At 55.8% G+C, this 27,563-nt stretch overlaps 1 protein-coding gene across 4 annotated transcripts in view; it reads right to left on the reverse strand.

Annotated features, from left to right (window-relative positions):
• Positions 1-806: 806 nt before the first annotated feature.
• Positions 807-27,563, reverse strand: part of PALM (paralemmin) — a 65,830-nt gene continuing 39,073 nt past the window's right edge. For 3 of the 4 annotated variants that reach the window (XM_044998297.1, XM_044998300.1, XM_044998299.1), the window contains 5 exons: positions 17,848-17,956; positions 16,350-16,371; positions 15,460-15,522; positions 10,598-10,729; positions 807-7,391 (listed from right to left, as the gene is read on the reverse strand). In XM_044998297.1, coding sequence (XP_044854232.1) covers positions 6,772-7,391; positions 10,598-10,729; positions 15,460-15,522; positions 16,350-16,371; positions 17,848-17,956 — 946 coding nt within the window. In that variant the 3' untranslated portion in view covers positions 807-6,771. The remainder of the gene's footprint in view (positions 7,392-10,597; positions 10,730-15,459; positions 15,523-16,349; positions 16,372-17,847; positions 17,957-27,563) is intronic. The other variant, XM_044998298.1, reaches the window with a different exon arrangement.

Here is a 27,563-nt window from a genome sequence, read left to right on the forward strand (position 1 = left end):
CGTGACAAGAACCAGGGGAAGGGAAAACCGCCTAACCCCTCCCATCCATCCCCATACACACCCCTCTATCTATAGTACTTATATGGCCCCCCTTTTACTGCAGCATCTGTGTGCCTCTCAGCCTTTGATGCAAATCCTGAGATCGAGCTCTCGGCCGCTTAGGGTGTGTGGCGGGACCACGACTCACTGGCGTGGCGCCTCCTGCTGGGCGTCCAGGGAGTTAGCGCTTTCCAGCCTGGAGCGCCCTCTGCAGGCCGGTCGATGTCTCGCCTGCCGCTGGCCCCTTCTCCCTCCCGGACTCCGGTGCCCTTTGCCCAGGGGTTCTGCCCACCGTGGTACCCGCTCTGTCTGGGTCTCCCCTCCCAGGGGAACCCCCACCCCTATCCCCACCTTGCCTCAGTGGCTACTGCCAGTCATCATCTAGTCCCCGCCCCCTGCGGCGGGCTGCAGTCTGTAAACCACTCATCCTCGGCAAGGGGGAGTCTCTTTTCCCGTCTCTGGCCCTCAGCCCTCGTATAGGGCCAGCCGCCGTCTGACTGGGGCGTGGCCCCACCTGTGGCTGCTTTCCCCCCCATCAGCCTTTTCCCAGCTGCAGCCTGCTCTGGGAAGGAGCGGGGTGACCAGACAGCAAGTGTGAAAAATCGGGACAGGAGGTGTGTGGGGGGTAATAGGAGCCTATATAAGAAAAAGACCCTAAAATCGGGACATCTGGGCACCCTCCGGACGCTTCCCTGCAAGGAGCAGGGTGGCGAAGAATCCATCTCCCCGCGGGGGTCTCTGGGGCTGGCCCCAAAGCAGAGGGCAGAGGCAGCCGTCGGATTAGTCACACAGTTTATTGGCTTAGTTCGGGTGTATTACAAACAACGGGGGCTGTAACTTCAAACGGCTCGTCACAATTAAAAAGCACAGGAGCACGGGAAGTGCACTTCAGCCGAGTCACGCAGTGGGGGGCGGGGAGGACTGGGGGGGGGACTCACAGAGGGACCGCCCTGGACACACAGCGGCTGGGAAGGGGCCAGGCAGATGTGGGGGGAAGGGGCTAGAGGAGGGGGCTGCAGACCAGTCTCCCGTTCGGAATGTGCTGGGCGCCTGCTCTCTCCCCCTCAAGCCCCCCCAACCCTGATCCAGCTGAGAAATCAAGGGCCCGATCCTGAGCCCCATTAACAGCAGCAGCGGAAAGCCCATCAGGAGCAGACTCATAGGCTGGTGTCTGGTTTAAGACTGGAACGTGGGGGAGGTCTCCCCCGTAGCGTAACTCCCCATCTGCCCCGTGTGTGGACTGGGGGGCAGGGCTGCCCCCAGACCAGCAAGGGCTCCCAGGGCCGGATCTGTGGAGCCCTAGGAGCCAGATCCCCGCCCAGGAGGTGGCACAAAGCCGGCTGATTCTCGACAGCCACCTGCCATGGAGGAGGGGATGCAGCCTGGCCCCACCCCAGGCTGGGACAGGACCAAGGAAGGGCTACAGGAGGACAACATGCACCTGGCAAGGGCAGCCGGGCAGGCAACGTCACTCTTTGTACAGCTGGGTCACTCTCACACCGCCCCGCCACCCCCCTCGAGAACAGACATGATTACACAGAAAGCCCCAGGGTCCATACGGTTATTCTTCAGCAAAGATCTCAGCCCTGTGGGCTAAGACCGTTGGTTAAATGAAATAATTGAGGGGTGGTGGAATCGGCTCCAGGTGAAGCTTTGCCCGGGTCCCTCCTGGATTGCGCCAAACCCAATGCTGGGGAGCCGGGTGCCTCTTTCAGGGATCACAAGGGGAAGCTAGTCTGTACCCCAATCCCAGGGGCGAAGCAGCTGTGATGCTGCTGCGTTCGAAGGCCAAGGGTCGGAGGCTGAGCACTGAGAGGAAAGCGTCAGCCTCCATCTGCCCCTGGAGAAATGATTGTCACAGGCCGAAGGGAACCAGGCAGCCTAGTGGGGAAAAAGCAAGTGACTAACCGGGATCTGCTTCTCTGGACCCGGCCCTCCCACCGCTCCGAGAATCTTTGAACGGGAACGTGAGGAGACTGGAAATGGAACCGGGTGCAGACGGAGGACGGATCCCTGGTCCAGCAAAGAACATGCGCAGAGTTACACCCGGGCTTTAGTGCTTTGCTGGATCGGCGCCTAGAAGGGGCAGGAACAATTTGATTGTAAAATGGAGTCCCTGTTGATCCAGGCGTCAGGTCGTGATGTCTCTGTGTGTGCGCGTGTGTGCGAGTGCGTGGGCACATACTTTTTAACCTCTTGGTTTCTATTTGGGGGCTAACTTCACTGCTGCCTCCCTCTGGGCCCCTCTTAAAGTCAGCGGAGCTAGGAGGAAGAAAGGGCACGGCCCCGGGTGGGTCTGTTCCCATGGGCACGGCCCCGGGTGGGTCTGTTCCCATGGGCACGGCCCCGGGTGGGTCTGTTCCCATGGGCACGCAGGCTGCTACGTGTGTTGTGCTCCAGGAGCTTTGCCACGAGCCCGAGTCCTCTCCGGACGACTGACCGGACAAGGACGAACGCCAGGGATGAGAACCGCCGACACGTCGTGGAAGGGTGCGAAAACCACAGCTGGGTGCGGCAGGGAGCAGCCATGGGGCGACACCGAGCACGGGAACCTATCAAGCTGCACAGCAGGGGAAACGCTCTAACGGCGAATGCTACACAAACCGTGGGGGGAGGGGAGACCATTACGTGCAGTCACGGGCCTGATCTTTGGTTAATCCTTGAGCCATCACATTAGGGTGAAATTTACCCCTCTGCAGAGAGACAGCAAGTAGCCTTGGCACCTGCTGAGTCCAGTTAAGCCTACAGGGCACGTGCTGTTAATCTTGCCCAGTGGTAATTTTCACATCACAGAGAAGCCAGGCTGACGTCCCCCTTCACGCCCGGGCAGAAGATGCTGTTGCCAGTGGGCAACACCTGGGTGAGATCAGCCTCTAAGGATGATGTGAGAGAACAGGGTGAAAACCAAGGGAGCCCAGAGCCCCCTCCCCACACTTTATCACCTCCCCATTAACTGACCGACCTGCTGTAAAGATGGCGGCCATGGCACTGATGCACCACACAGGTGGCATAAACTGGCATAATGCCATTGGCTTCCCACTTACACCAGGTGAGGATCTGGCCCCATAGTGTCTAGAGCCGGGCGAACATTTCCAACAAATAAAAAGCATTCATCACCTCCCAGGGCCGGGCCCTCCGAAGGTGTAAATCCACTGGAGTCAATGGAACTGGGCTGACTTACTCGAGATGGGGAGCTGGCCCCAACTTGACCTTGAGGGCGTTTGGCGTGATTTCCGCAAACACGCCCAAAAGCTTTTGCGTTTGTCTGCCTGCAAGAACGTTCCTGGGAAGCTCACGGCTCGCTCACGCGCGTGCAAACGTGTGCTCCGTGCAGGAAGCGTTCCCAGGAGCACCTCCTCAAATCCCTTCCCTCGTCCCCGCTTGTAACAAATTTCAACAATCCCGCTGGAGAGCAGAGACTCCGGCCCGCAACCTGACGCCCTGCCTAATGCCAAGTTCCCGGAGCGTTTTCACTGAGCGTTCGTCGAACCGTTTCCAGTAACGAGCAAATCTGTAATAAAGTCTATCTGGGGCGCGTGGGAAAAAGGTCTCAAGTCAGCTCGATAAATGATTCACTGCAGATAAATGATCCAGCTCCAAGGCATCCCTGACTCTGCCGTCCCGAACCAAACACTAACTGAGCCCCAGCTTTTCCTTGCACAGTGAGTGGTACACGAGCTGAAATCTCTAGTCCTGTCACTAACCCTGCAGCTCGTCCTGTTTCAGCCCCTGCCACAGCAAAGGAGACCCGAGACCCACACCCAGTAGCTTGGTCTGTCTAGCTGGGAAGTCTCACCACTAGCACCGAGCCTGCATTCTAGTGGCACCCCTGGGTCATGGCCCATTGATTGATTTGTCCTGCTGGACGGGGTTTACCCTGTACTCCCATTGCCTTCCCTAAAGGGCCGCCCCACTCGGATGGGGGCCCGAACGCAGCGAGCCAACAAGCTGCCTTTGGGGGACTTGCACCATCCTTGCGAATCTGGCTGTGGCGGAGCAGAACTGCCTCCCGGGTCATGCTCAGCTGCAGATCCTCAGCTGGTGTCAGTGAGCCGGCGTCGCCCCCCTGCAGTCGACGGAGCTCTGGCAGTTTACACCAGCTGGGGTCTGGCCTGCAATTCGTCGGGCGTGATCAGGGGAGCGAGGGGCTGGTCGCGCCACGCCCACAGCGCTACGCTGCAGGGAGAGTGGGTGCAAGGAAAGCGAGTAGGGATCAGGGAGGCATCCGTTCTGAGGAGCTCCCTCGCGAGGTGTTCCCGAGAACGGACGTCAGCCCGGCTAAGAATCAGAAGCTCCCGGGCGGTGGCTGAGGCCCAGTGGCCAGCTACAGACTCGAACCAGGAGCAGCAAAAGAACGAAAGTTGCTCCTGCTCTGAGCCGCGCAAAGCATCCCCACTCACTTCGCTGCTTTCAAAACCAGGTGCCCTCCTTCAGCAGGACCCAGTTAAAGAACAGAGATATTCTGAGGGCGGATACCTCTGTGAGGGACCCCCCAGAGGAGCCCCCAAGCTCTGGGGCGGACCCACACCAGTCAGCGGGTAGCCGAGAGTCGAATCCAGCCCCATCTCTTTACTTGGGGGAAGGGGGAATTCTGCTTTCAGGAACAGCCGGTGCAACCCCATTGGGGTCAGCAGGCCTGCATAGGTTTCAAGGAGGGCAGGACTGGGGCCTGGTTTAGGGGTGTCTTCAAGCAATTGAGGCAGCTGCCAAACTCTGCCCCCCTTCAGAGCCATTTGTCGGGTCCCTTGCTGGGCTCCTTGGCCCCAAAGTGAAAACCGTTTTGCTTTGCCAGGGCCAAATATGCTGAATAAGCAACTGACTCGAGGGGACCCATCAATGCCACTAGGTGATGCCAAAGGCGAATCATAATGCCCCATGCACCCATGCAGCAATAGGACATGCCCAGGGATTGGAGGGCTCAGACTTTGTCCAGACGAGCATGTTGCGGGGGAGGGCTGCCCTGGACTGGAAAGGCGACAGCATTGATGCTATGGGGCTGCCGGTGCTGAGTGGGTGGAGGTACTGACAGGGGACGAGGGCCCTACCTGTGGCTAACCAGGGCTCCACGGTTTAATGACCATGGACATGTCCAGAACAACCCTCCAGAACTCCCAACAAGCAGTCCCGTCTCCCGCTGGCCGAGACTTGGGCCAACCTCTGCCAGTTTCACCCACCGTCCAGTGCTGGGAGCATCTCGGTCAACAGCTCAGTGGCCGATATCCTTACCGGCACGGTGTCGACAAGGGAAACGTTCATGCAAGGGGAGACGCAGTCAATGTCCTTCCAACCACCTCGCCCCGTCACGGCCTTGGCATTCCAGCACAGAAAAGCCAGCTAAGAAATGAAGGAGCCGCTCTTCTGTAGAAACCAGCAGAGGACATGACATCACAGGGGTGTGGGAGCTGATAGGCCCCGGTTCCGGCATTCAAACCAGCGGGGTCAATAAAGTACCTTAAGGCTTGTGGTCACCATTGTGAGTGCCGGACTGAGAAGTTCCTTCAGAGGAGGAGTGACTCCGGAATGACCGATTCTGCTGCCTGGAAATCCAGCAGGGACCTGTTTATTTTTTACACCGCTGCATTTTTTCTGGAACCGAGAGTTGCCCCTGGCACCACAGGAACGATCAACTTTAGGTGTTGAAACAGCAGGTCCATCTCCCAGCCCACCCCCACGGACCTTGGCCAAGCTGTGTCGGTACGTCACACGCGTTTGCAGAGGTCTCCTCCCCGGAGAGTGTCCTTTCCCTTTTGCCGCAGAAACAGTCCCTCTTGCGGCTGGTTTGAAGGCTCGGGTCAGTGCTTAAAAACTCTAAGCAGCAAGATCAGGCCAAATTTAAGTTCGGCCCAGCAGCTCACGTGCCGGCCGAAACCTCTGCTTCAAACTTCTTGTGGAGCTGTGGTCTGGGGCGCTGTGTCTGTGCCTTGTTGGGTTTCCCCAGACCTGTCATCGGAACGAACCCGGGGTGAGGGGGATAGTTAAGCTGCCGCTGGACAGGCAGGCTGGGCTGTGGCCTCTTCAAGATGATATAGGAGCTTCTGTCTTGCTGGAGCAGGTGGCCGGAGTGTTTCTAAACCGTGGCCCGTTGACGCCAGGGCATATGGAGAAAGTGCTGGGACGTAGGTGGCCTCCCTCCTTCCCCTTCCAGAAGGCCGGAAAAAAAAGTCCTAACAACAGCCAGTTCTTGAAGAACCATCTAAGGAGGCTTCTTAGACCTATGACCCTCTCCTGAGCCCCGCATCAGTGAGATGAGCTCCGGCATCCTTTGGATAACAGAGGAGGGTGCCATTTAACGAGGGGGAAAGCCATTGGTAAAATAAAAAAAAAGGGAGTCCTACAGGCGGGAGAGTTGGTGATGGCCATCCCCGGTGGGCTGAGGATCTCTGAGAGACCCCACCATGGCACAGGGGAGCGGGTGGGGGAGAGACAAAGGCAGGGGGAAAAAATAAGCGTGTATAATAAATATAATATTCAGCGCCGGTGGCGTATTGCATGGAAGCGGACGTCAGACGAGCGATGCCGCGGCCGGGAGATGGTGCTGCCTATTATACACTTTACAAACACTGCATTTGTTTCCCCAGTCTCTTAAGAAAAAGAAGTTGTGTCTGGTAGGTAAATAAAATCCTGTGTCACTTGGAGTTTGTGGGTGGAACCTAGGGAACTATGAGGGATGGGGTAACAGAAGGTGTGGGGGGGGCAGTCCTTTTTGGCTGTACAATGGAGCCGGCAGACGTTTCACATCACCGTGCAGCATTTGCAACGCTGTTTCTTCATGTCTAGGTCCTGATCGGCCCCCTTGGGATCCGTGTCGTTGGTTCCTGGCGTCTCCCCGACCTGGCCGTCTTCCTTCTGCGGCAGGGCGGCCACGGGCTCCACGGTGCTGCCGTTGGGCGGGGCGTGGTCCTTGCCCGTGCAATCTGCCGCTCCGGCCGCCGCTGGCTTGTTGTCGGCATCTTCGATCACCACCAGCTCGGCCTTGATGGTGCCCCCCAGGCCCAGCACCTTTTTGGTCTCGTCCTCGTCCTCCACGTTCTGGTAGCCCATGAAGATCATGGTAACCGGCTGCTCTTTGCTAGGCTCCGCCCCGTCGCCGGAGGCCAGGATTCTTGGGCTGTCCACTGGCTTGGCTTGCACCCCCGTGATCTCCTTCCGGGGAGTGGTCTTCTGGCTGGGCAGGCTGCTCCCGGGACCCCCCTTCTTGGCCTCTTCGCGCTCCTTGGTCTTCAAGTCCCTCTGGGAGACCTCGCTCAGGTTCGCCTCATCTGCCTTGTGGATCAGCTCGTCCACCTCGGAGGAGCTGAGAGGGTGCACCCCGTTCTCGATGGCTCCGTCCTCCATGTGGACCGCGTGCACCACTGCGGGAGAGACAGAGAAGACAGTGAGGGCTCAGGAGGAAGGCCAAGGGGGCAGGTGCCAGGCTGATCTAGAGATGAGAGGTGGGGCCTGGATCTGGGATAGGCTGAGACGAAGGCTTGGAACCAAGCCAGGGCTGGGGGCTGAGGTTTCAGACGGCAGGAATCTACGGAGCTAATCTCACATTATCGCTCCCATCTGGAGCTGGCTGCATCTTGGTTTAGGATCTGACCCACACCCAGAACTCCCCTTCTGGATCAGGCAGCTTTTGAGCCCTTCAAAGAGGCAGACACGCCCCACACTCCGCTGTTTGCTGCACCCTCGACCCAATCACCGGAAACAGCGGTTGTCATCCAGTGACACTCCCAGATCAGCACATGCTACCGTCCAGGGAATTATTCCTTGGGCGAACCACAGCAAACCCCCATCTACAGTCAGGTGACGAGAACCAATGGCTTCTAAAGCAGAGCTTGGGGTAGATCACACTGGGCACCCACAAAGGAAAACACCCTTTAAACAGGAAACCAGCCCTAGAATTGGTCAGCTAGGATACATCCCCAGATCATCCTCAGTACAGGGGTGATGACCTGGGGCATCTGTAAGAAAGAGTCCCCACCCCTGAGATTAGTATACGCAGCCACTAGGTGGCGCGACTGCTCCATACCAAGGCATTTGGGTTTGATGATGATGGCGATGACATGTTATGCCTATGGAAGGTGGCTCTGCTGGTTATGATGTGGCTAGCGTGGTGCATCTCTTTCCAGGAGCCAAGGGTGCGTGCTGCTTCGCCAACCGCTGCCCTGAATAATGCGAGGCAGCGAAATAGTGCAACCCACACACAGCTCGTGGGACAGGCCAGGAGAGAAACCCAAAGCACCTGATCAGAGCAAAATTAGCAGCCTACAAACCAGGGGAGCCCCAAGCTCAGAGCTGCTGTCGGCACCCCGATGCAGAACCCACATCCAAGCCCAGTGTGTGGCGTAGGTGTGGGCCAGTGTCGGTTACCAATGGAACAGGGAAGGCCGCAGCACACCTCGGTAAGAGCCATTCCTGGGGACTGATGTTCACTGAAAATGGGTCCGTGTTTGCCCATCGTTTGTAAACCGATCCCCCAACAGCTGCAGAACGCTACAAGGGGCGAAGTGACTTTTAAAGGCGCCTTCGCTTATTTCAGCCCCAATGCCTCCCTGCACCCGCCGCGTGACAAACAAGACCACAGCTGCCCTTGACCGAAAGAGTCTGAATGTGTTTGGAGCCCAGCAATCCACGCAGCTCCTGCCACGGTGAGGCACGTGTCCCAGCAGCCTGGGCAGATCGTAGCTTTGGGAAGGGCTGAGGGGACGGTTGCAGCAAATTGCTAAGGAGTTCAGGTAGTTAGCACCACCCTCTTGCTATCCGCTCACAGCCCCAGGAAGTGGCTGTCAGCTGATGTGGTGGCCCCAACACAAATGGCAAAAGATAGCTGCAGTCGTGGAGGCTCTTAACGAGAAAGCAAGATAACACAGACCCCAAAGTGTTTTAGGAAGTCAGGTCTTAGTAGCCCCCATTTCACACACTAGGGAAACTGAGGCACAGGGCAGGGAAAGCAACTTGCCCAAGGTCGCACAAATTAAGTAGCAGAGCCAGGGACTGAACTGGACCCAGAGTCCAGCATCCAAGCCAGGGCACCACACAGCTTCAACCTAAACAATATTACCTCCCACACACGTCTATGCATCAACTCTAGACTATGTCATGCATCCTATGAATCTTTCCTCCATTCCCCGGGACATGAAAGCGCTTATCTAACATCCTCCAACGCGCAAGAATCAGAGCAATGCAGGGCTGGAAGGGACCTCGAGAGGTCATCAAGACCAGCCCCCTGTGCTGAGGCAGGACCAAGCTAGACCATCCCTGCCCGGGGTTCCACCAACCTGCTCTTAAAAACCTCCCATGACGGGGATTTCCCAGCCTCCCTTGGAAGCCTGTTCCCGAGCTTAACTCCGCTTATAATTAGAAAGTTTTTCCTAATATCGAACCTAAATCCCCTTTGCTGCAGATTAAGCCCATTACTTTCTTGTCCTATCTTCAGTGGACGTGGAGAAGAACTGATCACCATCCTCTGTATACCAGCCGCCCTTTACATATTTGAAGATTGTTATCAGATCTTCTCTCTGTCGTCTTTTCTCAAGACTAAACGTGCCCAGTTTCGTGAGCCTTTCCCCAGAGGGCAGGTTTTCTGAGCCTTTCGTCATTTTTGTTGCTCGCCTCTGGACTCTCTCCAATTTGTCCTCATCTCTCCTAAAATGGGGTGCCCAGAACTGGACACTGGATTCCCAATGAAGCCTCATCGATGTCAAGTGGAGCAGGACAATCACCTCCCACGTCCTACATCCCACACTCCAGTTAACGCACCCCAGAACGATAACAGCCTTTTTCACAGCTGCATCACATTGTTAACTCATATCCAATGTGTGATCCACTAAGACCCCCAGATCCCTTTCACCTATTCCCCGGTTTGTAGGTGGGCATTTGATTTTTCCTTCCAAAGTGAAGCACTTGGCACTTGTCTTTGCTGGATTTCATCCTGTTGAATTCAGAGCAATTCTCCGATTTCTCAAGGTCATTTTGAATTCTAATCCTGCCCTCCAAAGTGCTTGCAACCCCTCCCTGCTCGATGTCATCTGCAAGTTTTATCAGCATGGCCTCCACTCCAGTACCCAAGGCATTAATGAAAATATTGCCCAGTACCGGACCCAGAGCTGACCCTGCAGGATGCTGCTAGAGACACCCTCCCGGTTTGACAGCAAACCATTGAGCACGACCCTCTGAGCAGAGTTTTTCAAGCAGCTGTGCACCCACCTTGGTTTGGCATGATTTGCTCTTGACAAATCCCTGCTGGCTGTTCCTTAGAACCCCACTGTTCTCCAGGGGCTTGCAGATTGAATCTACTGGTTCCGGGAGAGCAACATTGGGCGGGGACGCAGGGCGTGGTGGCTGTTGGCTGTTAACCCTGAGTGGCTGGTGCCAATGACCCACTGCAGCCGTGGCAGGGGCCCAGCTGCCACTCCCCAGGAAAGCTGGAGAGTGGTAGACAGCAGTGAACGGTCACTGGCCCTGCCACCAACAGTGATGCGCCTCTGGCAGTGCCTACAGCCACCTTCTCCCTTCACCTCCCTCTTGGCCTCCAGGATGCCTGGGGAGGGAGGGATGCTCCTTGGGCCCGTACCTTTCATCTCATCCTCGTACACCTTGACCCCCTGCAGGCAATGATTCTTGGGGAGCAGGGTGGTGCTGGATAGGACTTTGGTCTCGCCAGTTACTCTGTCCTTCTCCACTGTGATCTCCACTGAGTACATGGCTGGGATACAAACAGGACAGTGAGAGTTAACCCAGCCCCCGGCTCCCACCCCGCTACGAGGCTCCAGAGCTCAGAAGCAGGCAGCTAGCGTGGGGGGGGGTGCATGATGGCGAGGAGGGGGTGCCAGTGGGCGAGCTCGGAGATGTTAGGCGGGGAGAGGCGGCGGTGTGCGTTCCAGCAGGGAGGAGTGCGTGGCAGGCAGCCCCTACGTCCCAGGCACGGCCTTCCCAGCAGGATGTACGTTACCTTCCAGCATCCTTAGCGCCCGGGCCAGCCCAGTGCTGCCGTGAGCTCCCTTACCTCTGGGGCTGTTCCGTGCCCCCTCTTGGTGGCTGATGGGACATTGTGGACAGAGAACTGCTTTCATTGTCACCTCTCTGTCCAGAGAGCTGAGGGATGGGCCTACCTCGCCTCTCTCCGCTGAGCAGCTGGCCAGCAGGATCGGGCCCCGCCGAGGACTCTAAGCAGGGATCTGACCCTCACTCCGGTTTTGTGCATTTAGTAAAAACCCCAACTTTCAAATTCAGTTGTAGTAAGAATGGCAGGAAAGCACCTGCTCTCCGATTCTCACACGGATGCAGGAGGCAGAAGAGACTCTAGGATTTGTTTCCGTCAGTCCACTGAGCAGATAGGAATCAAAGATGCACAGGGCTCGGCTTCTCCAATGAACAACCAGCCCCAAGAACCCAACTGCCCTCTGTCCTGGGCTCTGTGGCATTGTTCCCCCCTGGGCAAAGTGGGTGCAAAACAGTCCCCCAGCTGGAATTCCCCACTCCCGCGGCTGGGAGTGTGTCACGCCTGCTTTGTGCAGGTGTCCGTGACAACGCAAGGTGCAAGGCAGTGGAGAATCAGGCCCTGGGACAGATTCTCAGCTGGCATAAAATGCCGTAGCTCCAGTGGCATCTGTGCAGCGCTTCCCGGCTTTGGGCTCATCTGAGCTCCTCTGGCACGTCGACCGCTGGATCCCCGTCGCTGAGAGCGCCTCGTACCCAGCTCTCACATGCTACACCTGGACGCCGAGGCCTGCTCTGTCCCCTTGTCTTGGTGGCTCCTCGAGGGAGCCGTGGACTCTGAGGCTTGATCCATACTCACCTGGCTAAAGCCAATCATTTGCAACAGGAATGCAGCTTCCCTTTCATGCAGCATTGCTAAGCCCCGTCGTACTTCACCTGCAAACACCAGAGTGCCCGCAGAATGGCGGCGTGGATCTATGGAGAGCCGTGCTGCTAAGCGCTCCTAGCTGAGCTGTGCTGGCTTGCAAGCAGCCTTTAGATTAGCCAGCTGGCTTTATCTAAGCAGCCAGGCTGCAGTGGCGGGGGTTAGACGAGCCATGCTATGAGTCAACGTGGCCTTCCCTCTGAGCCAACAAGCCACAAGGAGCAGGAGGCAAAGAAAGAAAAATGAACCCAAGGGAAAGTGAGGGGATTTCTATCAACAGGCAACCCGAACAAGTGCAGCTGCAGCGTGATTTCAAATAATAAGAGGGTAAAAGGGTCAGGCCAGAAACAGCATTTCAGATTATATAAATAACATTTCCGCCTCGGGCTTGGAAACCAATTGAGCTGGATGGATCGGGCTTGTCATTAAGCGGGTTTACATGTATGTAACAAGCGTGTAGTGAATGAGTATCTCCACTTTGGAAGGCGGAGGGTCTGGGGCCGAAGCTTGGATTGTTCTTGGCCTTAGCTCAACCTTACTGTGTTGTAGGACTCAAGGCGTAGCTCATCCACGCCACCGTTCGCCGCGCAGCTCTGGCAAAGCAGGGCTGGGGCTGGCCCGGGAGCCGCACCTGGGCGGTGCCCACCCAGCGTGAAACGGTCCCAGTGGACACAGTTCAGAAATAGCCGCGTCGTCTTTCTGCCTGGTCAGTGTCGGGGACCGGAATTCACAGCAATGCTTTTGGAGCTGCGGCACGGTGAGCCAGGGAGTGGCCTGTCCTTTGCCCATCCCATGGGCAGGTGCCCGTCCACCTGCCTCTCGGAGATACAAACTCGCTCAAGTTCCGAGTTCCATCTTCCCTGCGCTCCGGGGGGTAACTGCCACATGGTAGAGATGTGCGACCGAAAGCTTGAGCCAATCCTGCATAGAAGGAGCTGTGGGTGGGACTTCTACTAGTTATCAGAGTTGGGCTCAAAGCCTGGATTCACAGCCAGATCTAGGACTGGGCAAATAACCGATTTTTCGGTTTGGTGACTGAACTGAGTAATCGCCCTCAAAAATTGTTCCTAGATTGCAAGGCCAGAAGGGAGCACTGTGACCGTGTCTGACCAGGCCAGAGAACTGCCCCCAACCATCATTTGTTGCGACTTTAATACACGCCTGCACTGCAACAGGAGGGCTGGGAAAGCCCCTTTCCTCTCTCATAGGGGGGTTGACATTCTTTGCCCCTCGATTTTTTTTCATTGAAAAATTGTCATTTTTTAAAACTGAAATTTTTGCAAAATTTTTTTTCCCGACACGGTCAAAACTCTCTGTCTCGCACAAAATTCTCCGGGGGTGTTTTTAATTGATATTTTTAAGCCTGATCATTATTGACATTTTTCCATTTACCCAAAACCTGGTTTTCAGTTAAAAAAAGAAAAGCCACCAAGGCCAAATATTTTTGGGAAACAAAATATTCTGGTAACCGTTTTGAATTTTGGTGAAAAAGCACCAAAGATGTTGGTGCCAAATGGATCCCTTTCAAGCCCTGCAAAATGGAAACAGCTCCAACACTTTGAATTTTCTGTGTCTTCATTTCCTGAGACAACCGTCTTCTCGAGGGGACATCACAGACCCACCTCCGCTAGAGAACAGAACAAGAGTATCGGCTCAGATCCTCAGAGGTCTTGTGACACCAAACTCCCATTGATTTCAATGGACGTTCGGCACCTCCGCACCTTCGAGGATCTGGGCCATAGAATCTACTCACACTGTTCCGTTCGGTTCAGTCGGACCCACCTGCGGAGCTCACCTTTGCTACATGACAATACAGCTTGGAAGAGTGTGGGGTCCGCTTTGTGAGAGTGGTATGGGGTGAGCTGGCCCTTTAAAAGGCTGGGGCGCAGCCTGGCCTCTGCCAGGTGTAACCCACCGTCCCAGGGGACAGGAATGGGGGCAGGGGATCAGGTGATGGGCGCAGGGGACGTAGAACTGCTGGAAGAGCTAAGTGGCAGCCTGAGTATAGTGAGGGGGAGTCCAGGGAGAGGCCCAAAGGAACTGGAGGGCCGGATGAGCTGCTGGGCAGAGGGCCTGCAGAGGGAGCCGGCTGGGACAAGGGCAGGTGACAGCTCTCCAGAGCTCCCAGGCAGGAGGCCTCAAAGAGATCCCTGCAGGAAGCAGGAGCTTGCTGGATAAGGGGTCCCAGCAAGGCGAAGCCCTCATAAAGGACGGTGGGTCTGGAGGGAGGGGAAACTGAGGCAGAGGCCAGCCCGGTGAAGCCTTGCTACAATGGGTTTTGAGCAGCACAGTCCTTAGCGATTGAAATGCGCTATTAGGGCCACAGTCCTGCAAGGTGCTGAGCAGGGGCATCATGTGCTATTGGGCGGCGGCGGAGGGGGGGGGCAGTTTGCGAGACCTTAGTTTGCCCCTCCTCCAACTTTTCATAGGCTCCATTCGGTCTTCCCCTCCCCCTCCCCGAATGACAATCACAGATAATGGTCTATATGCCAACGCAGTTTTGCGCCCTGGCCCCCCCTGAATTTTTCTGGAATGACCCCCCTGGGGCGGAGTCCCCTCAGCCTCTGTTGACTCCAAAGGGAGCCAGCGCGGCATGGGCCGGGGCCCACGACCACCTAGCAGGGGGGGTGTACGTGTCCCCACAGACCGCTCCCTGCAGGATTGGATACAAGAGGCTGGACTGGCAGCACTGCATCGGGCGACCCCGTGTCTCACGCGAGACGCGCGCGACTCGCGTTTCCCGGGGCACCGCCCTTCGGATGCGCCAGACGCTGGGTACCAAGTGCTGACGGCCTGGTACAAGGCGGATTTCAGCCTGCCCCAATAGGATCTGGCTGGCATCAGCAGGGCCGGCACTTCCATTAGGCGACCCTAGGCAGTCGTCTAGGGCACCAGGATTCGGGGGGCGGTATTTTGTGCGCTCCCCACGGGGCACACGGGAGCTTCCGGTTCCACTCCCGTCGCGCCGCCGAAGAAGGACCTTCTGCCGACGTGCCGCGGAAAACAGCGGCAGGCAATTGAGCAGCTCAATGGCTGCCGCTGTCGCCTGCGGCATTTCGGCGGAGGGTCCTTCTTCGGCGGCGCGACGGGAGTGGAACCGGAAGCTCCCGCGCGCCCCGTGAGTCGTGCACAAAATGCCGCCCCCCGAATTCTGCCTAGGGCGCCAGAAACCCTGGCACCACTCCTGGGCATCAGGGGCCCGGGGAACGGTTCCACGTGCAGAGCATATGACTTGTATCGATGGACCATCAAATTAATGGCTGTCTGCAATTCTAAGCCCGCGTGATGGACACCAATAACCTCAACCCACCTGGCTGAACACCCCGACTCGACCCTGCACATTCCTAACCCTAAGCCTATCCCTGACCCCCGTGCCGCGCACCCCTGTCCCCAACTCACGCTGAGAGACACCTGCAGCCCTGCTCAGAGCACTGCGGCTTTGCTGCGATTTTCTCTTCCGAGACAACGCGACCCTGGTGTAGCCCCACGGCATCCTGCCCCCATCCAGCGCTAAGTACCGTGGGGCAGCAGGACTCGAGCATCCTCCCCGGGACAAGAGGCGACGTACGTACCTGCCTTCATCATGTCAGTGCCCTCCACCGACTTCATGGGGCTGTTGCAGATCTTCTGCTCCGCTTTGGGAAGGAGGAGGAAAAGCAATGACTCCTCTATCCAGGTGACCTGCCAGAGCAGGGCACACGCCCTTTCCCCACCATGCCCTGCTCCCAGCCACGCCCCGGGCCCCGCTCCACGACGACCACCACAACAGGGGACGCGCCAGGGCCGTTCCACGGGGGCTCATAACAACAGCTGGAGTGGCAGGCCCCGGGCTCGCAACGGCAACGATCATCCCGCTCGCCTCTTCCACCCCGCGCCCTGGGGAGCTGGGGGGAGGCACTTCCCACCGCCTAGGAGGCTGCTGCCCCCTGCAAATGGGCCTTCGTGGCTTAGGTCTGCTCCTAGTTCACCCCGCAGAAAGCAGGTGCCGTCAGAGAAGGCTCATAGCTGTTGCCCCTGGATTTGGTGGAGAGAGGGGAAGGCGGGTAGGAAAGGGGACGCTGGAGGAAAGGAAGGGTTGGGTGAGGTGGGTGACTGACTTCAGCAACCCACCCTGAGCCGTAGGGCTGGGGGCGTTTCCAGGGCTGGGTGACATGCAAGCAAAGGGGAATCTAGTGACGGAAGGAGCCATTCCCGCTCCTGGGGATCCACTCCCTGCAGAGCGAGGCGAGTGGGAGCTCAGCACCGATTGGCATCCAGCGGCCAAGCCTGTCCGAGCGCTGCCCAGCCACGCGGCGGGACCAAGGGCTGCAAGGCCAGGGCATCACATTCTGCTTCTCCCGCACAGGAGGCCACCGCTCAGAGCAGCAGCGCAGGGGAGCTCGCTCTTAGGTGAGGGGAGCGTGGGTTGTGCCCAGGACAGAAGGAAAATTGGATCACATGGATGAGACAGGAGAGAACCCACCTTTAGCTGTGCCCAGCGGAGTCTGCAAAACAGAACAGAGAGATGTTACGAGTAGCACTGCTAACTCCCAGCCCTCCTGTGGCACCCGAGTCCTCCACACAGCCGAGCGTGCATCAGCGAATCCAACCACCAGAACAGCAAACGGCCCCCCCGCTCCGCTAGTTGCTGCTGCAGGCCTGCCTGCCAGCTAGAGGCATTCAGACCTGGCGGGGACGTCTCACTCTAACCATGTGGCTCGAGACTCATTAGCTCAAATCACAGTACATGGGGTCAGTGCGACCAGAGATAACGGAGAGCCCCGAACTGGTGCACTTCGAAAGGGGAATACGGTGCGGAACTGGCCAGCGTGCATGTGCACGGATAGGATCAGGGCCGTTCAGCTGCTGTGTCATAGACCCATTAGGGCTAACAGCAGCGAGTCCCCTATAGACTGATTCCGTCACCCGGGGCCGAGCTCCCTAGCCAGGCGGCGAAGGAATGCAAATGGATTTGCAGACCCCAGTCAGGTGGATTCCAGCTTCTTTCCAGCATTCTCTGTCTTCATCAGCACCATGATTTCCACCCAGTGACACACACCAGCCAATCATCGCCTGCTAATTCCCCACGAGGCCTGACATCCCCATCAACCGGGCTGGGCGTGCGGGGGGCTCTGAGTGTCCACTCTGATCCAGCAGGGGGCGTGGCTGAGCTCTGCGATGGCGGGGGATCGGGGGGGCACCGGGCAGAGCTGTGGGGCTGGCCCCAGCGCGGTGGCTGAGGTGTGCAGATTTTCTCGGGAGGGGGCGGATGTGGGCTGGCGGCAAAGCTCTGCCCTGGGGAAGACGGGCGTTATTTTCAGGTGAGCAGGCGCTGGTTGTCGCCTGTTTCGATCTCCCCTGTTAATAAAGCCACGCAGCACTGCATTCCCTATTCCCTGCCTGCTTGCGTGTCACGGCTTGCACCGGTGCACGTGCAAAATACTCCTGAGCAGAACCGCCCCTCACACCCGCGCCAAGTGGAGACCCAACGCTGCCACTCCGATCTGGCGGCGTTTTACCCCCAGGCGGCACACGACGGCGCAAGGCAGCCGGGGAACCGGGGCCTCGTGTACGTGCAGATGTTTCTGACTGCAGCTCGGGCATCCGCCGTTACACGCCCGCACGGCGCGACGACAGATGAACCGATTCCAGGCCTGGTTCCCCAAACGCCTGGATTCAAGGCCATTCGGTGCATCAGCCGCAGCACCCCTGCCTGGGGCGAGGGTGGCTGAGGGTAAACCGAGGCAGCTGGTTCTGTCCCTGCTGCCCTTTCACAGCTGTCTCAAGGGAACAGCCAGAGATGCTTTATCCCTTTAACCGCCCCAGCCCCTCCATGCCAACCTGTGCAGTGGGCGGGCCCCAGCATGGAGATCCCGTTGCTATTGTGGGCGCCGTGGTACTAGGGGGTTAATGGAAGTGACCTCTCTAAGGGAAGGTTTTGAGGCCAGCCAGGGCTAAGCTTCCCCCTCTCCAGTCCTGACCTTCTGTGCGTTTGCTGCTTTCTCCTCCTTTGCTGGCACCTCCTTCCCCAGCTTCTTGGCGGAAGGCGCCGAGTCCCCGTTCTCCAGAATCTCCAGCTCCCTCTCTAACCTGGAAGACAGAGTTCGGCTGCTGAGCAGCGTGCGATGGCAGGGGGTAGCATGGGCTCCCCCCCGCCCCAGCCCGCAGGGCCAGCCCGACCAGTCTCAAAGGAGCCAAGTACCAGAGAGACCCCCCCACCCCTCCCGGGGAACCTGAGAGCGAAATGCCTGGTTACGTTATCCAGGCAAAGATCACCCCCCCCACCCCAAAGGCCCCACCCCGCCAGCTTGTCCTGGGAGCAAAGGAGATGGAGATGGAGGGACAGAACCAAAAGAAAGGCAGAGGCCAGCTCCTCAGCTGGTGCAAATCGTTGGGAGGGTTCAGAGTTCACAGTTAAAGCTCCTGACTCCCAGCCCCCTCTGCTCCACCCATTAGACCCCACTCCCGCCCCAGCACTGGAGATAGAAGCCAGGAGTTCAGGCTCCCAGCCCCCTCTGCTCTACTCACTAGACCCCACTGCCTTCTCAGAGGTCCCAACATGCGCTTCGATCTTGACCTAGGGCGGCCTTGTTCTTCCCCCGAGTGCCCACAATGCTCTGCCACTGCACCCCCCGCCCCCCACACCGAGGCCCAATTCTGATCTCATACATGGCCTGAGCCAAAGCTCATTGAAGCCAAGGGGAGCCCTTTTGCTGGCTTTCAATGCGGCCCTTACTCCGTGGCAAACCAGCTGTAACTCATGGAAGCCAAAGGACGTGTGCTGCTGTAAGCACAAGGAGAATCGGGCTCAGGATACGAAGCAGAGGGCACCGATCTTGCCCATCTGGTGATCGTACGATGCAGCCAGAGCTCGGCCAACCCCAAACCTGCCTCCACCCGCGGCCTCACGCCGGATTCAAACCAACCCACCCGGGTTTTGTTGCTGCTCATTTCCTTGGCTTCACGCAAGGACCTGTTCCCACCATCGCACTAAGCACCCCTTGCTACCCCCGCAGCGCACGGAACAGGGCCAATTGGTACGACACAAACCCCCGCGAAACAGGACGGCGAGCGACTGTCTAAAGGCCGCAGGTGGGATCTAGAGCTGGAGAGCTCCTCGGATGGGCAGATTATTATTTCGAATGCCCTAAAATTCAAATGGGGCTGTGGGTGTGGGAGAGAGAGGGGTGGAAAAGACCTCATCTCCTGCTTTTAACTGCTGGAACCCACCCATGGCTGAAGGAGCTAGACAGACAGGTGGGAGTGTACGGAGACCACCAGACAGACAGACAGACAGGTGGGCGTGTACGGAGACCGACTGACAGACAGACAGGTGGGAGTGTACGGAGACCACCAGACAGACAGACAGGTGGGAGTGTACGGAGACTGACTGACAGACAGACAGACGGGAGTGTACGGAGACTGACTGACAGACAGACAGACGTGAGTGTACGGAGACCGACTGACAGACAGACAGACGTGAGTGTACGGAGACCATCAGACAGACGGGAGTGTACGGAGACCGACTGACAGACAGACAGGTGGGAGTGTACGGAGACAGACAGACGGAAGTGTACAGAGACCGACAGACAGACAGATGGGAGTGTACGGAAACCATCAGATAGATGTTTCATGGGCCAGATACTCAACTGGTATAACCAGCAAAGCTCCACTGAAGTCAATGGACCAATGCCGATTGACACCAGCTGAGGATATGGCTTTCCATGTTGCCATTTTGCAAAGCAAACTCCCCAAGGGAGAGACCCCCCCATCCAACTCCTTAAATCCCTTGTCAGGGGGCATCGCCCCCTGCTCGCGCCACTCCAGCCACGATGCCCAATTTCTCCTACAACTACCCCCGTGACCTCTTCCCCATCACGGCCCGGAGCAGCCTCCTAGCTCTGGCCCGCCAAGCCCCCACCCTCATTCAGATTCTTGCCCAAGATCTATTCCTGCCACGTTGCCCTCAGGAAGTGAATCGATAAGGGAGGAAGCACAAGGCCTAGGCGCCGTTTATGTTCTATTTTGAGGGCTTCTGTGGTGCCTACCCCTTTTCGCTGGCCCTCCACGTTCACCCAGGCCCTTGAAGCTGATGGGATCTAAGCACGTGCTGAAGGCCTGGCTGGATCAGGGCCCCTACGTGAGAACAGCTTTACCCCCATGTTTGTTTTAGGGGGTAGCGGTGGCCATCCTGGCCAACATCAGGGTCTGACCTGGGGGTCTCCAGAGCTAATTGCATGAATTCTGCTGCTTGAGCTAAAAAGTTCAGGTCTCGGGCTAAGAGCCGTGGCAGACCCATATCCTCTGTGGATCGGCACAGGGAGGGACCGTGACACGCACCGGCCAGTGGGTTACAACAGCAATCTATGTATCCAGTGGCGAGGCTCCGAGGGCCTGACTTTCAGAGGAGCCAAAGCCCCCCTAATTTCCATTGACTTCAGCAGCAGTTGCTGGCCTCAGCACTCCTGAGCGGCAAGAGACAGCAGCACGGCTGTTGATTGCACTTGTTTCTTTTCCGGATTTCACCAGGTCCGGGAGCTTTTCACTCCCTCCACCGAATATTTATGACAGCTAGGGGAGGACAACGGCCACCGACAAATCAGAGCTACCCGTGCAAAGCCTTGAACTAATGAGCCAACAACGCACGACGCTTTCCCAGGCAGGACGTTGGCTGTGGATGGAAGAAGGCAAAAGCAGCTGCAGATTTCCTGTCCACATGCCACACGCTCTCTGCCAATACCCAGGGCTCTGAGAGTGGATGCTCTAGTGTCTAGTCCATTGGGCTGGCAGCACAAGATTTTTTTTTTTAAGTGGCTCATGATTTGGGGTGTTTCCATTTCTGGAGGCCCGACCGAAGCACCTTTGATGGCCGGGATTTTCAGAGCGGCTCAGGGCCTTGGTCCTTTCGGAAGATGAGGCTAGAGACTTTGGAATCTCTCGTCTCATGCCCCGGGGTGGAGCGTGTGGGCGCAGAGCTGCATACATTCGGGAGTGGATTGTGCAAATTGATGAACTGGTGTCACTTAAGCTATGATCTGCCAAAGGGATCCCAGGCAGGCAGACCCGTCTGTCCGCTGACCCCCTGCGGCTGGATCTGTCCGCGCGGATGCCTTTGCAGCATCAGGGCCCTCGCTCACTGCATCCCACGGGCCACTTATTTCAAGGCTTTGCACCTCACCATACTTACCGGTCACACAGCGCTGCCACCAGGACAACAGCATCTCCTGCTGCTTATAAAAAAAAAAAGGACAAAAATACCATCCTGGGTTTGGAAAAGGGCCACCCTGCTCGGGGCTGCTCAGTGAAGTCTGGCTGCTGGAGCTCAGTGGGATCGAGAGCTTGCAGGGGGAGGAAAGTCATGGAGCTGGTGGGAGAAAGGGGAAGGGGCAGGATGGGCAGAGGGTGACGTGTCAGAACAAGGGCAATCCCCCGCTGCAATTTTTCTCTGCGAGGTGACTGTTTGCTGGCGGCTACATAGGACTGAGGGTCAGACTCCTGGGTTCTAGCCCCAGCCAGGGGAGTGGAGTGAGATCTAGTGGTCAGAGTCGAATACGAGTCAGGACCCCTGGGTTCTAATCTTCACTCTGGGAGGGAGAGCGTGGTCACGTGAGTCCAGAAGGAAACTGGGAGTCAGGATATACAGCCTGGATTCCTGGCTCCTTACGTGACCTTGGATAAGTCACTTCACTGTCCTGTGCCTCGGTTTACCTACCAGTCAATAGTGATACCTACTGCCCAGGGGAGCTGTGAGCTAATCCCTTAGCTGCAAAGCACTTGGCCATCCTCTGCCAATAGGTGTTTAGGGAATGACCAAGTGCTAGCATTACTGAGAGTGTCATTTTTCAACAGAAAGCAAAGCAGTGGAATTACACTGGAGAGCGTTAACCGGTGCTCGCACTCTGTCTCCCCCTAAGCACCTGCGGTAGGGCGACCAGACAGCAAATGTGAAAAATCGGGACAGGGGGTGGGGGGTAATAGGGGCCTATATAAGAAAAAGACCCAAAAATCAGGACTGTCCCTATAAAATCGGGACATCTGGTCACCCTAACCTGCGGCCAGAGGATTCCCAAGTGTTTGGTGATAAAAAGGCAAAATTGAGACAAACAACTTATCTGCAAACCCCATTTTTCCCCTCCCATCTGTACAGATGGTTGAATCACTCAGGAAAGTCAGGCAGCCGGTTACAGAGCCAGCCCGACGACAGAAAAACACTGATTGCGGGAAGATTATTCATCTGATTTAAAAGGCTGAAATGTGGCAGCCAGCTACAGAATCTGATAAATTCTGGTGACAGCGTGAGAGCTGCAAAGGGTGGAAGAAAATGTAGCTTCGGACTGTTCACTGGAAGTATAAAGAGTGTAAGATCATTGGGGCAGGGACTGTATTTGTACAGCACCTAGCACCCCGGGTCCATGACGGCAGCTCCTAGACATTCCTGCAGTTGAAATAAATACCTAGCTCTTATAGGGCGCTTTTCAGTAGATCTCCAAGCATTTGACCATCTTTCAGCCTCACAGCACCCCTGCAAGGCAGGGCAGTGTTGTAATCCCCCCTGGGCAGAATGCGGCACCGAGAGGCAAAGTGTCTTGCCCTGAGCCACAGAGGAAGCTGAATCCAGGTCTCACAAGTTCTAGGCTAATGACCTGGCCACTGGCCCATCGATTGAGCTGAGGATTTTATAACTCCCTCCCTTCTCTGGGACGCCACTTCTGCCAGGATAACTCAATAGATCACAGGGAACCGTTCTTGTTATCTGTATAAAACAGCACATGGAGGCCAGAGCCAGTCCAGGACCCCACTGTGCCAGGGGCTGTACAAACAAGGCAGTACCCACTCATAGATCATAAGGCTCGAAGGGACCTCTGCGGTCAGCCAGCCCGAACCTCTGCGCAGCCCTGGCCAGAGAACGTCCTGTTTGAACTCGAAGTTAAACCCGGCAGAATTAACGCGAGTGGTGCCCCAGTTCGATCCCGTCCACACGCAAAGCCCCTTAACTCGAGGGCGGGGCCCACCAGGGGATACGGGCGCCAGCGGGAGTAAGCAGAACGCATCCGCAGCTAACACACCCACTCTGTGTAGCTGGGGTGTTGTTTTGCAGAGTGGATGCTCTCACCTGAGCGAGGCTATAGCTCGCGTTAACTCTGCGGCGATGGGCCCACACCTCCTAAGAGAAAAATCCCTGCACTGTGAGCTTAGTCTAAACAGGCAAAGGGTGGGAGAAAGGGAGTTTTATTCGCCCCATTTTACAGAGGAAGAAACCAACACGGCCAACCCCAAATGTGCAGAACTCCTGAGTGAAGTCCCCGAAACTCAGGAGACTGGCTTAGAAACTAGGAGGTTTTTTAAAACGCCCCAGGATCCTTCTGTTTGCCTTATTCGCTTTTGAACCTTGCCGGGGTCACGTTTTCGAGCTGCAGCCACAAGGGCTAGACTGGTAGGATCTGTCTACGCAGCCATGGGAGGTGCGGCTGCAGGGCGGGTCGCCCTGCCCGTGTGACTAGCGGTGAAGATGGGGCAGCGGGGGCTGGACAAGCCCATCCAGAACGCTGGATACATACGTCCCTCCCCTCTCGCAGGGTCCCAGCGCTCAGACTCCAGCCCGCATCCGAACATAACTTTACAGCCCTGCAGCTCAAGCCGTGTGAGCTTGAGTCATCTGACATGGGCTGGCCCTGGGTATTTCATTCCAGTGTAGACGCACCCAATGTAAGCCCAGGGTTCAAACTCAGGCTCATGCCAACCCCCCTTCTATCCATACACAAATCGTGCTAACCCAGGAACTCATGGGGTGGAGGGTCCGAGTGCCTCAGTCATGCTGATACCCAGGGATCAAGGCCTCTTCCCTTGCAGTGTAGACAATCCCACTGACTTGTACTCTAGAAATCTGCCAAAAGTATCCAACAATCCCATGGGTCGACATTCTCAGTGCTGTGGACAATCAGGTTTAGTGGACAATAATGTTTTCCAACACTGCGCCATGAACGAAGTGCTAGAATGGCCACATTTTGGGAGAGCACTAGGAAGTCTGGGATACGGGTGGTTGGATTTGGGCCGGCATAAGGCAGTGTAGAGGCTGGAGCTCCAGGGTTTAATAATTCCTAACCTGTGCTTACAAATGAGTGTAAACGCTAAGCCCTAGGTTAACAAACCCAGGATCTGCTCCTTCGAGTTCTACTAACCCTGGGCTGACATTACAGTGTAGACACCCCCTAAGGGACTTGGCCAGGGTCATACACGGAGTTGGTGGCAGAGTTGAGAATTAACCCAGATCTCCTGAGTCCCTGTCCAGGGCTTTCCCTCGCCTTACTCACAGATGAAAATATACCTGGTATAAATGTGAAGAAACCGAGCAGCTCCGGGGACTTCCCTACCTTTGCAAAGCACTGAGCCTAACATGAAAATGTTTAAAACAAGCATCAGTTTTGCAAACAGTTCCTTGGGGAGGCTTGGAACATCCCACCCTGCAGCAACTGGCTCCTGATCACAAAAGCATCGTGTGGCAAAAACTAGGAAGTGAAACTAACAAGACTAGTTTCACTACCTGAGTGAAATGCAAAAGACAAAAACAAAAAAATCCTCCACAAACAAACAGTATCAGTAGTGAAAATGAAATCAGATGTTTAAAACTGCTGTATTACTATGCCCAAGCATTCAAGAATCAGGAGTCCGGCCCCATAAAAACCATAATATTGGCTTAAAATCATGAGATTTAAATAAATAATATAGCTTGGGTATTTGCTTTCTGGTTTTGGAGCCTTTAGGTCACACACAGGTCATGCTTTCGAACTTTTCTCTGCAACTGTGAAGGACAGAAAAAAATTAAAAATAAAAGCCAAGATTTTTCTATATTCACATGACTCCGGGAGCTGGCAATTTAAGAAAAAGCTCCAAACATCATGAGACTTGCAATAAAATTAAATGAAAAAATTAAATTAAAATTAAATTGCAAGAGTTGGCAAAGTGGACCTAGGGCAAATGTAATCCTTGTTACAACCGAGCAGCCTCACTGAAACCAACAGGGTGCAAGGTTTCGATCTCAAAACAACCAGCGTGAATGAAAAGACACTCATGGACATCCACAGGCTTTGGATCAGACTAAAATCGCGCGCCGTGGGTTTTCGGTGTTATTAGTCAGCTGAAATATTTGTTATGTTATTAGTCGGATGAAATATTACAAATGTTTCTGAGCTTTTTGCCCCCAAAAGCTCCACGCTTTCTCTTAAAAACCTGTCCCCGTTTCCTAACTAGTTTTAGTTTTAGCAATTCAGGCAGGGAATTTTGAAATAAAGAGGCCTCGTTCTGACCTCACTTCTGTTGGTATAGAACCGGGATGTCAGTGAACTGCCTCCAGAGTTGTACCCGGTGTAGCTTAGATCACCATCCGGCCTGGCCACGCACAATTTTTATTTTCACAGTGTCCCCTTCAGCAGATTTTTATTTCTGTCTCCTGTTTGTAAAGCTCACTTCCCCTCTCCACTCTCTGAAAAATCCATTGTGCCATTAAACAGGGACAATGGCCTCTTTGGATCTGACCTATATCTGCACTGATTCTCTGTAATTAATGGCCAGCATGACAGAGAGGGAGTAATTTACTGCATTCTGGCTGCTGGGATACCTCTCCTAGCAAGGCTTCTCTGCTGCTGGCTTTTTCTTTCTGCTCTTTGGCAGCTGAATGAACAGGAAGGAGGTTACTGGGAGAGGGTAAAAGTTTCTCGCGTTTCCTTCTAACTCATCTAAGATATACGACTGCAAAGCCAGCACTCCAGATCTGGTTGCTGCCGTGTTCAATATCCACTGGACAGCAATCCGACTCCTTCCCGACTATCCAGCCAATGCCACCTGCTAAATAACAATACATGTCTGATACCACACGTGCACTGTTACATAGAGGAGACAAATCCCAGATCCCAGCTGTCTGAAACCAGCCATGTGAGGGAATCCATACCTTCCTCCGCAGAACTCAATGCTATCCAGGCCATTAGCCAATCAGATCGCACACATGCTTCGGTGTACTCTGATTGGCAACTGAAAGCGACCGCCCCAGCCCCGAGACCTCTTAAAGGGTCATTTAGTCTGACCCCCTGCCAAAATGCAGGGTTTGTTGTGTCTCAACCATCCAAGACAGATGGCTCCAGCCTCCTTTTGAAAACCTCCAGTGAAGGAGCTTTCACAGCCTCCTCAGGCGTCTGTTCCATCGTCCTACTGTTCTTACAGCCGGGAACTTTTTCCTGAGATTTAATCTAAATCTGCCCAGCTGTCGTTTGACCCCATGGCCTCTTGTCCTGCCCTCGATGGCAAGAAAGAGACACTTTTCTCCATCTTTTTTATGGCAGCCTTGCAAGTATTTGAAGACCGCGCTCATGTCCCCGCTTAATCGCCTCTTGATTTCAAAGGGGAAATTGTTGCACTTTTTGAAATAGGCGAGACTTCCCACTACGTCTAACGAGGCCAGCGAGCCTGGATGTAACAATGCACAGACGGGTTAAATGCTGCTCTCGGTGACATCCCATTGAAACTGCAGGGTGGATTTGTGCTCGCTGGGTAGGGCGACCGGATAGCACATGTGAAAGAAAAATCAGGACAGGGGATGGGGGGTAATAGCACCTATATAAGAAAAAGCCCTGAATATCGGAACTGTCCCTATAAAATCAGGACATCTGGTCACCCTCTCGCTGTGAAATGCAGAGTCCAGTTTGTCTGTGGAGGGTGGTGCAGCCATGCAAGAAGCAGCTGTGACTGGGCTCCGTGGGGGCATCCCCTTTGCCATCTGTGACGGGGAAGGGAAAGGCAGCGCCTAGGTGGTGAGGGGGGCAGGCGTTTGGCGCTGATCAGTTTCAGGAACACAGATCAGCTGAGACTGTATAACCCACTTTGCCCCTGAGACTGAGAGAGCAAAATGACGGATGGGGGAGACAGACTGATAGGAGCTCCGAGATAGAGAGGACAAAGGCCCAGCCAATGTTAGGATCATCCCTCTGCTGTAGATCCTCATGGAGCTTTGTCCATGGCACCAAGTGCTCCTCGGTCCTCGCCCCTCAGCCCTGCGTTTGTGGGTCTAGCTGGGAAGCTTTCCGCAGCCTCTAGCAATGTGAAAAGCACAAGTGCCATTAGGGAGAGAGCTGGGAGAGCGAAGCCGTCTGTGTTCAGGCATATCTCCCCGGGGGCAGCATTACAGGTTCCTGATGGAGTCAATTCTCCCTCTTCCTCCCTCCCACTCTCTATTGGATTTTCACTTTAAATAATGTCGTCTCCTAATTGCTGCTGATGGGTGCTCTAGGGTGCGGGGCGCATGGCTATCGGCCTCCCCCCCCGGGACAAAGCAAGTGTGTTCTGAAATCCCCTCTGCATGAGGAGAAAATTACAGGGGGAAAACCAAACTGCTTGGCCTTTCACCTGGGAGGGAATTGAGCACTTAAGAAATGGAGGGGGTAGCTCAGTGCAGTGGTTTGCGCAGTGGCCTCCTAAACCCAGGGTTGTGAGTTCAATCCTTGAGGGGGCCATTTAGGGATCTAGGGCAAAAATCTGCCTGGGGATTGGTCCTGCTTTGAGCAGGGGGTTGGACTAGATACCTCCTGAGGTCCCTTCCAACCCTGAGATTCTATGAACAGCATGGGCTGGAGATGGCCAGTGTTAGCAAGGCCAGATGTTATACAACCGTCTCCACTGCAGCTCAGTCCTGACCCATTGCCGCTGCCTA

This window comes from Mauremys mutica, chromosome 24, assembly GCF_020497125.1.
Source record: "Mauremys mutica isolate MM-2020 ecotype Southern chromosome 24, ASM2049712v1, whole genome shotgun sequence".
NCBI lineage: Eukaryota > Metazoa > Chordata > Testudines > Geoemydidae > Mauremys > Mauremys mutica.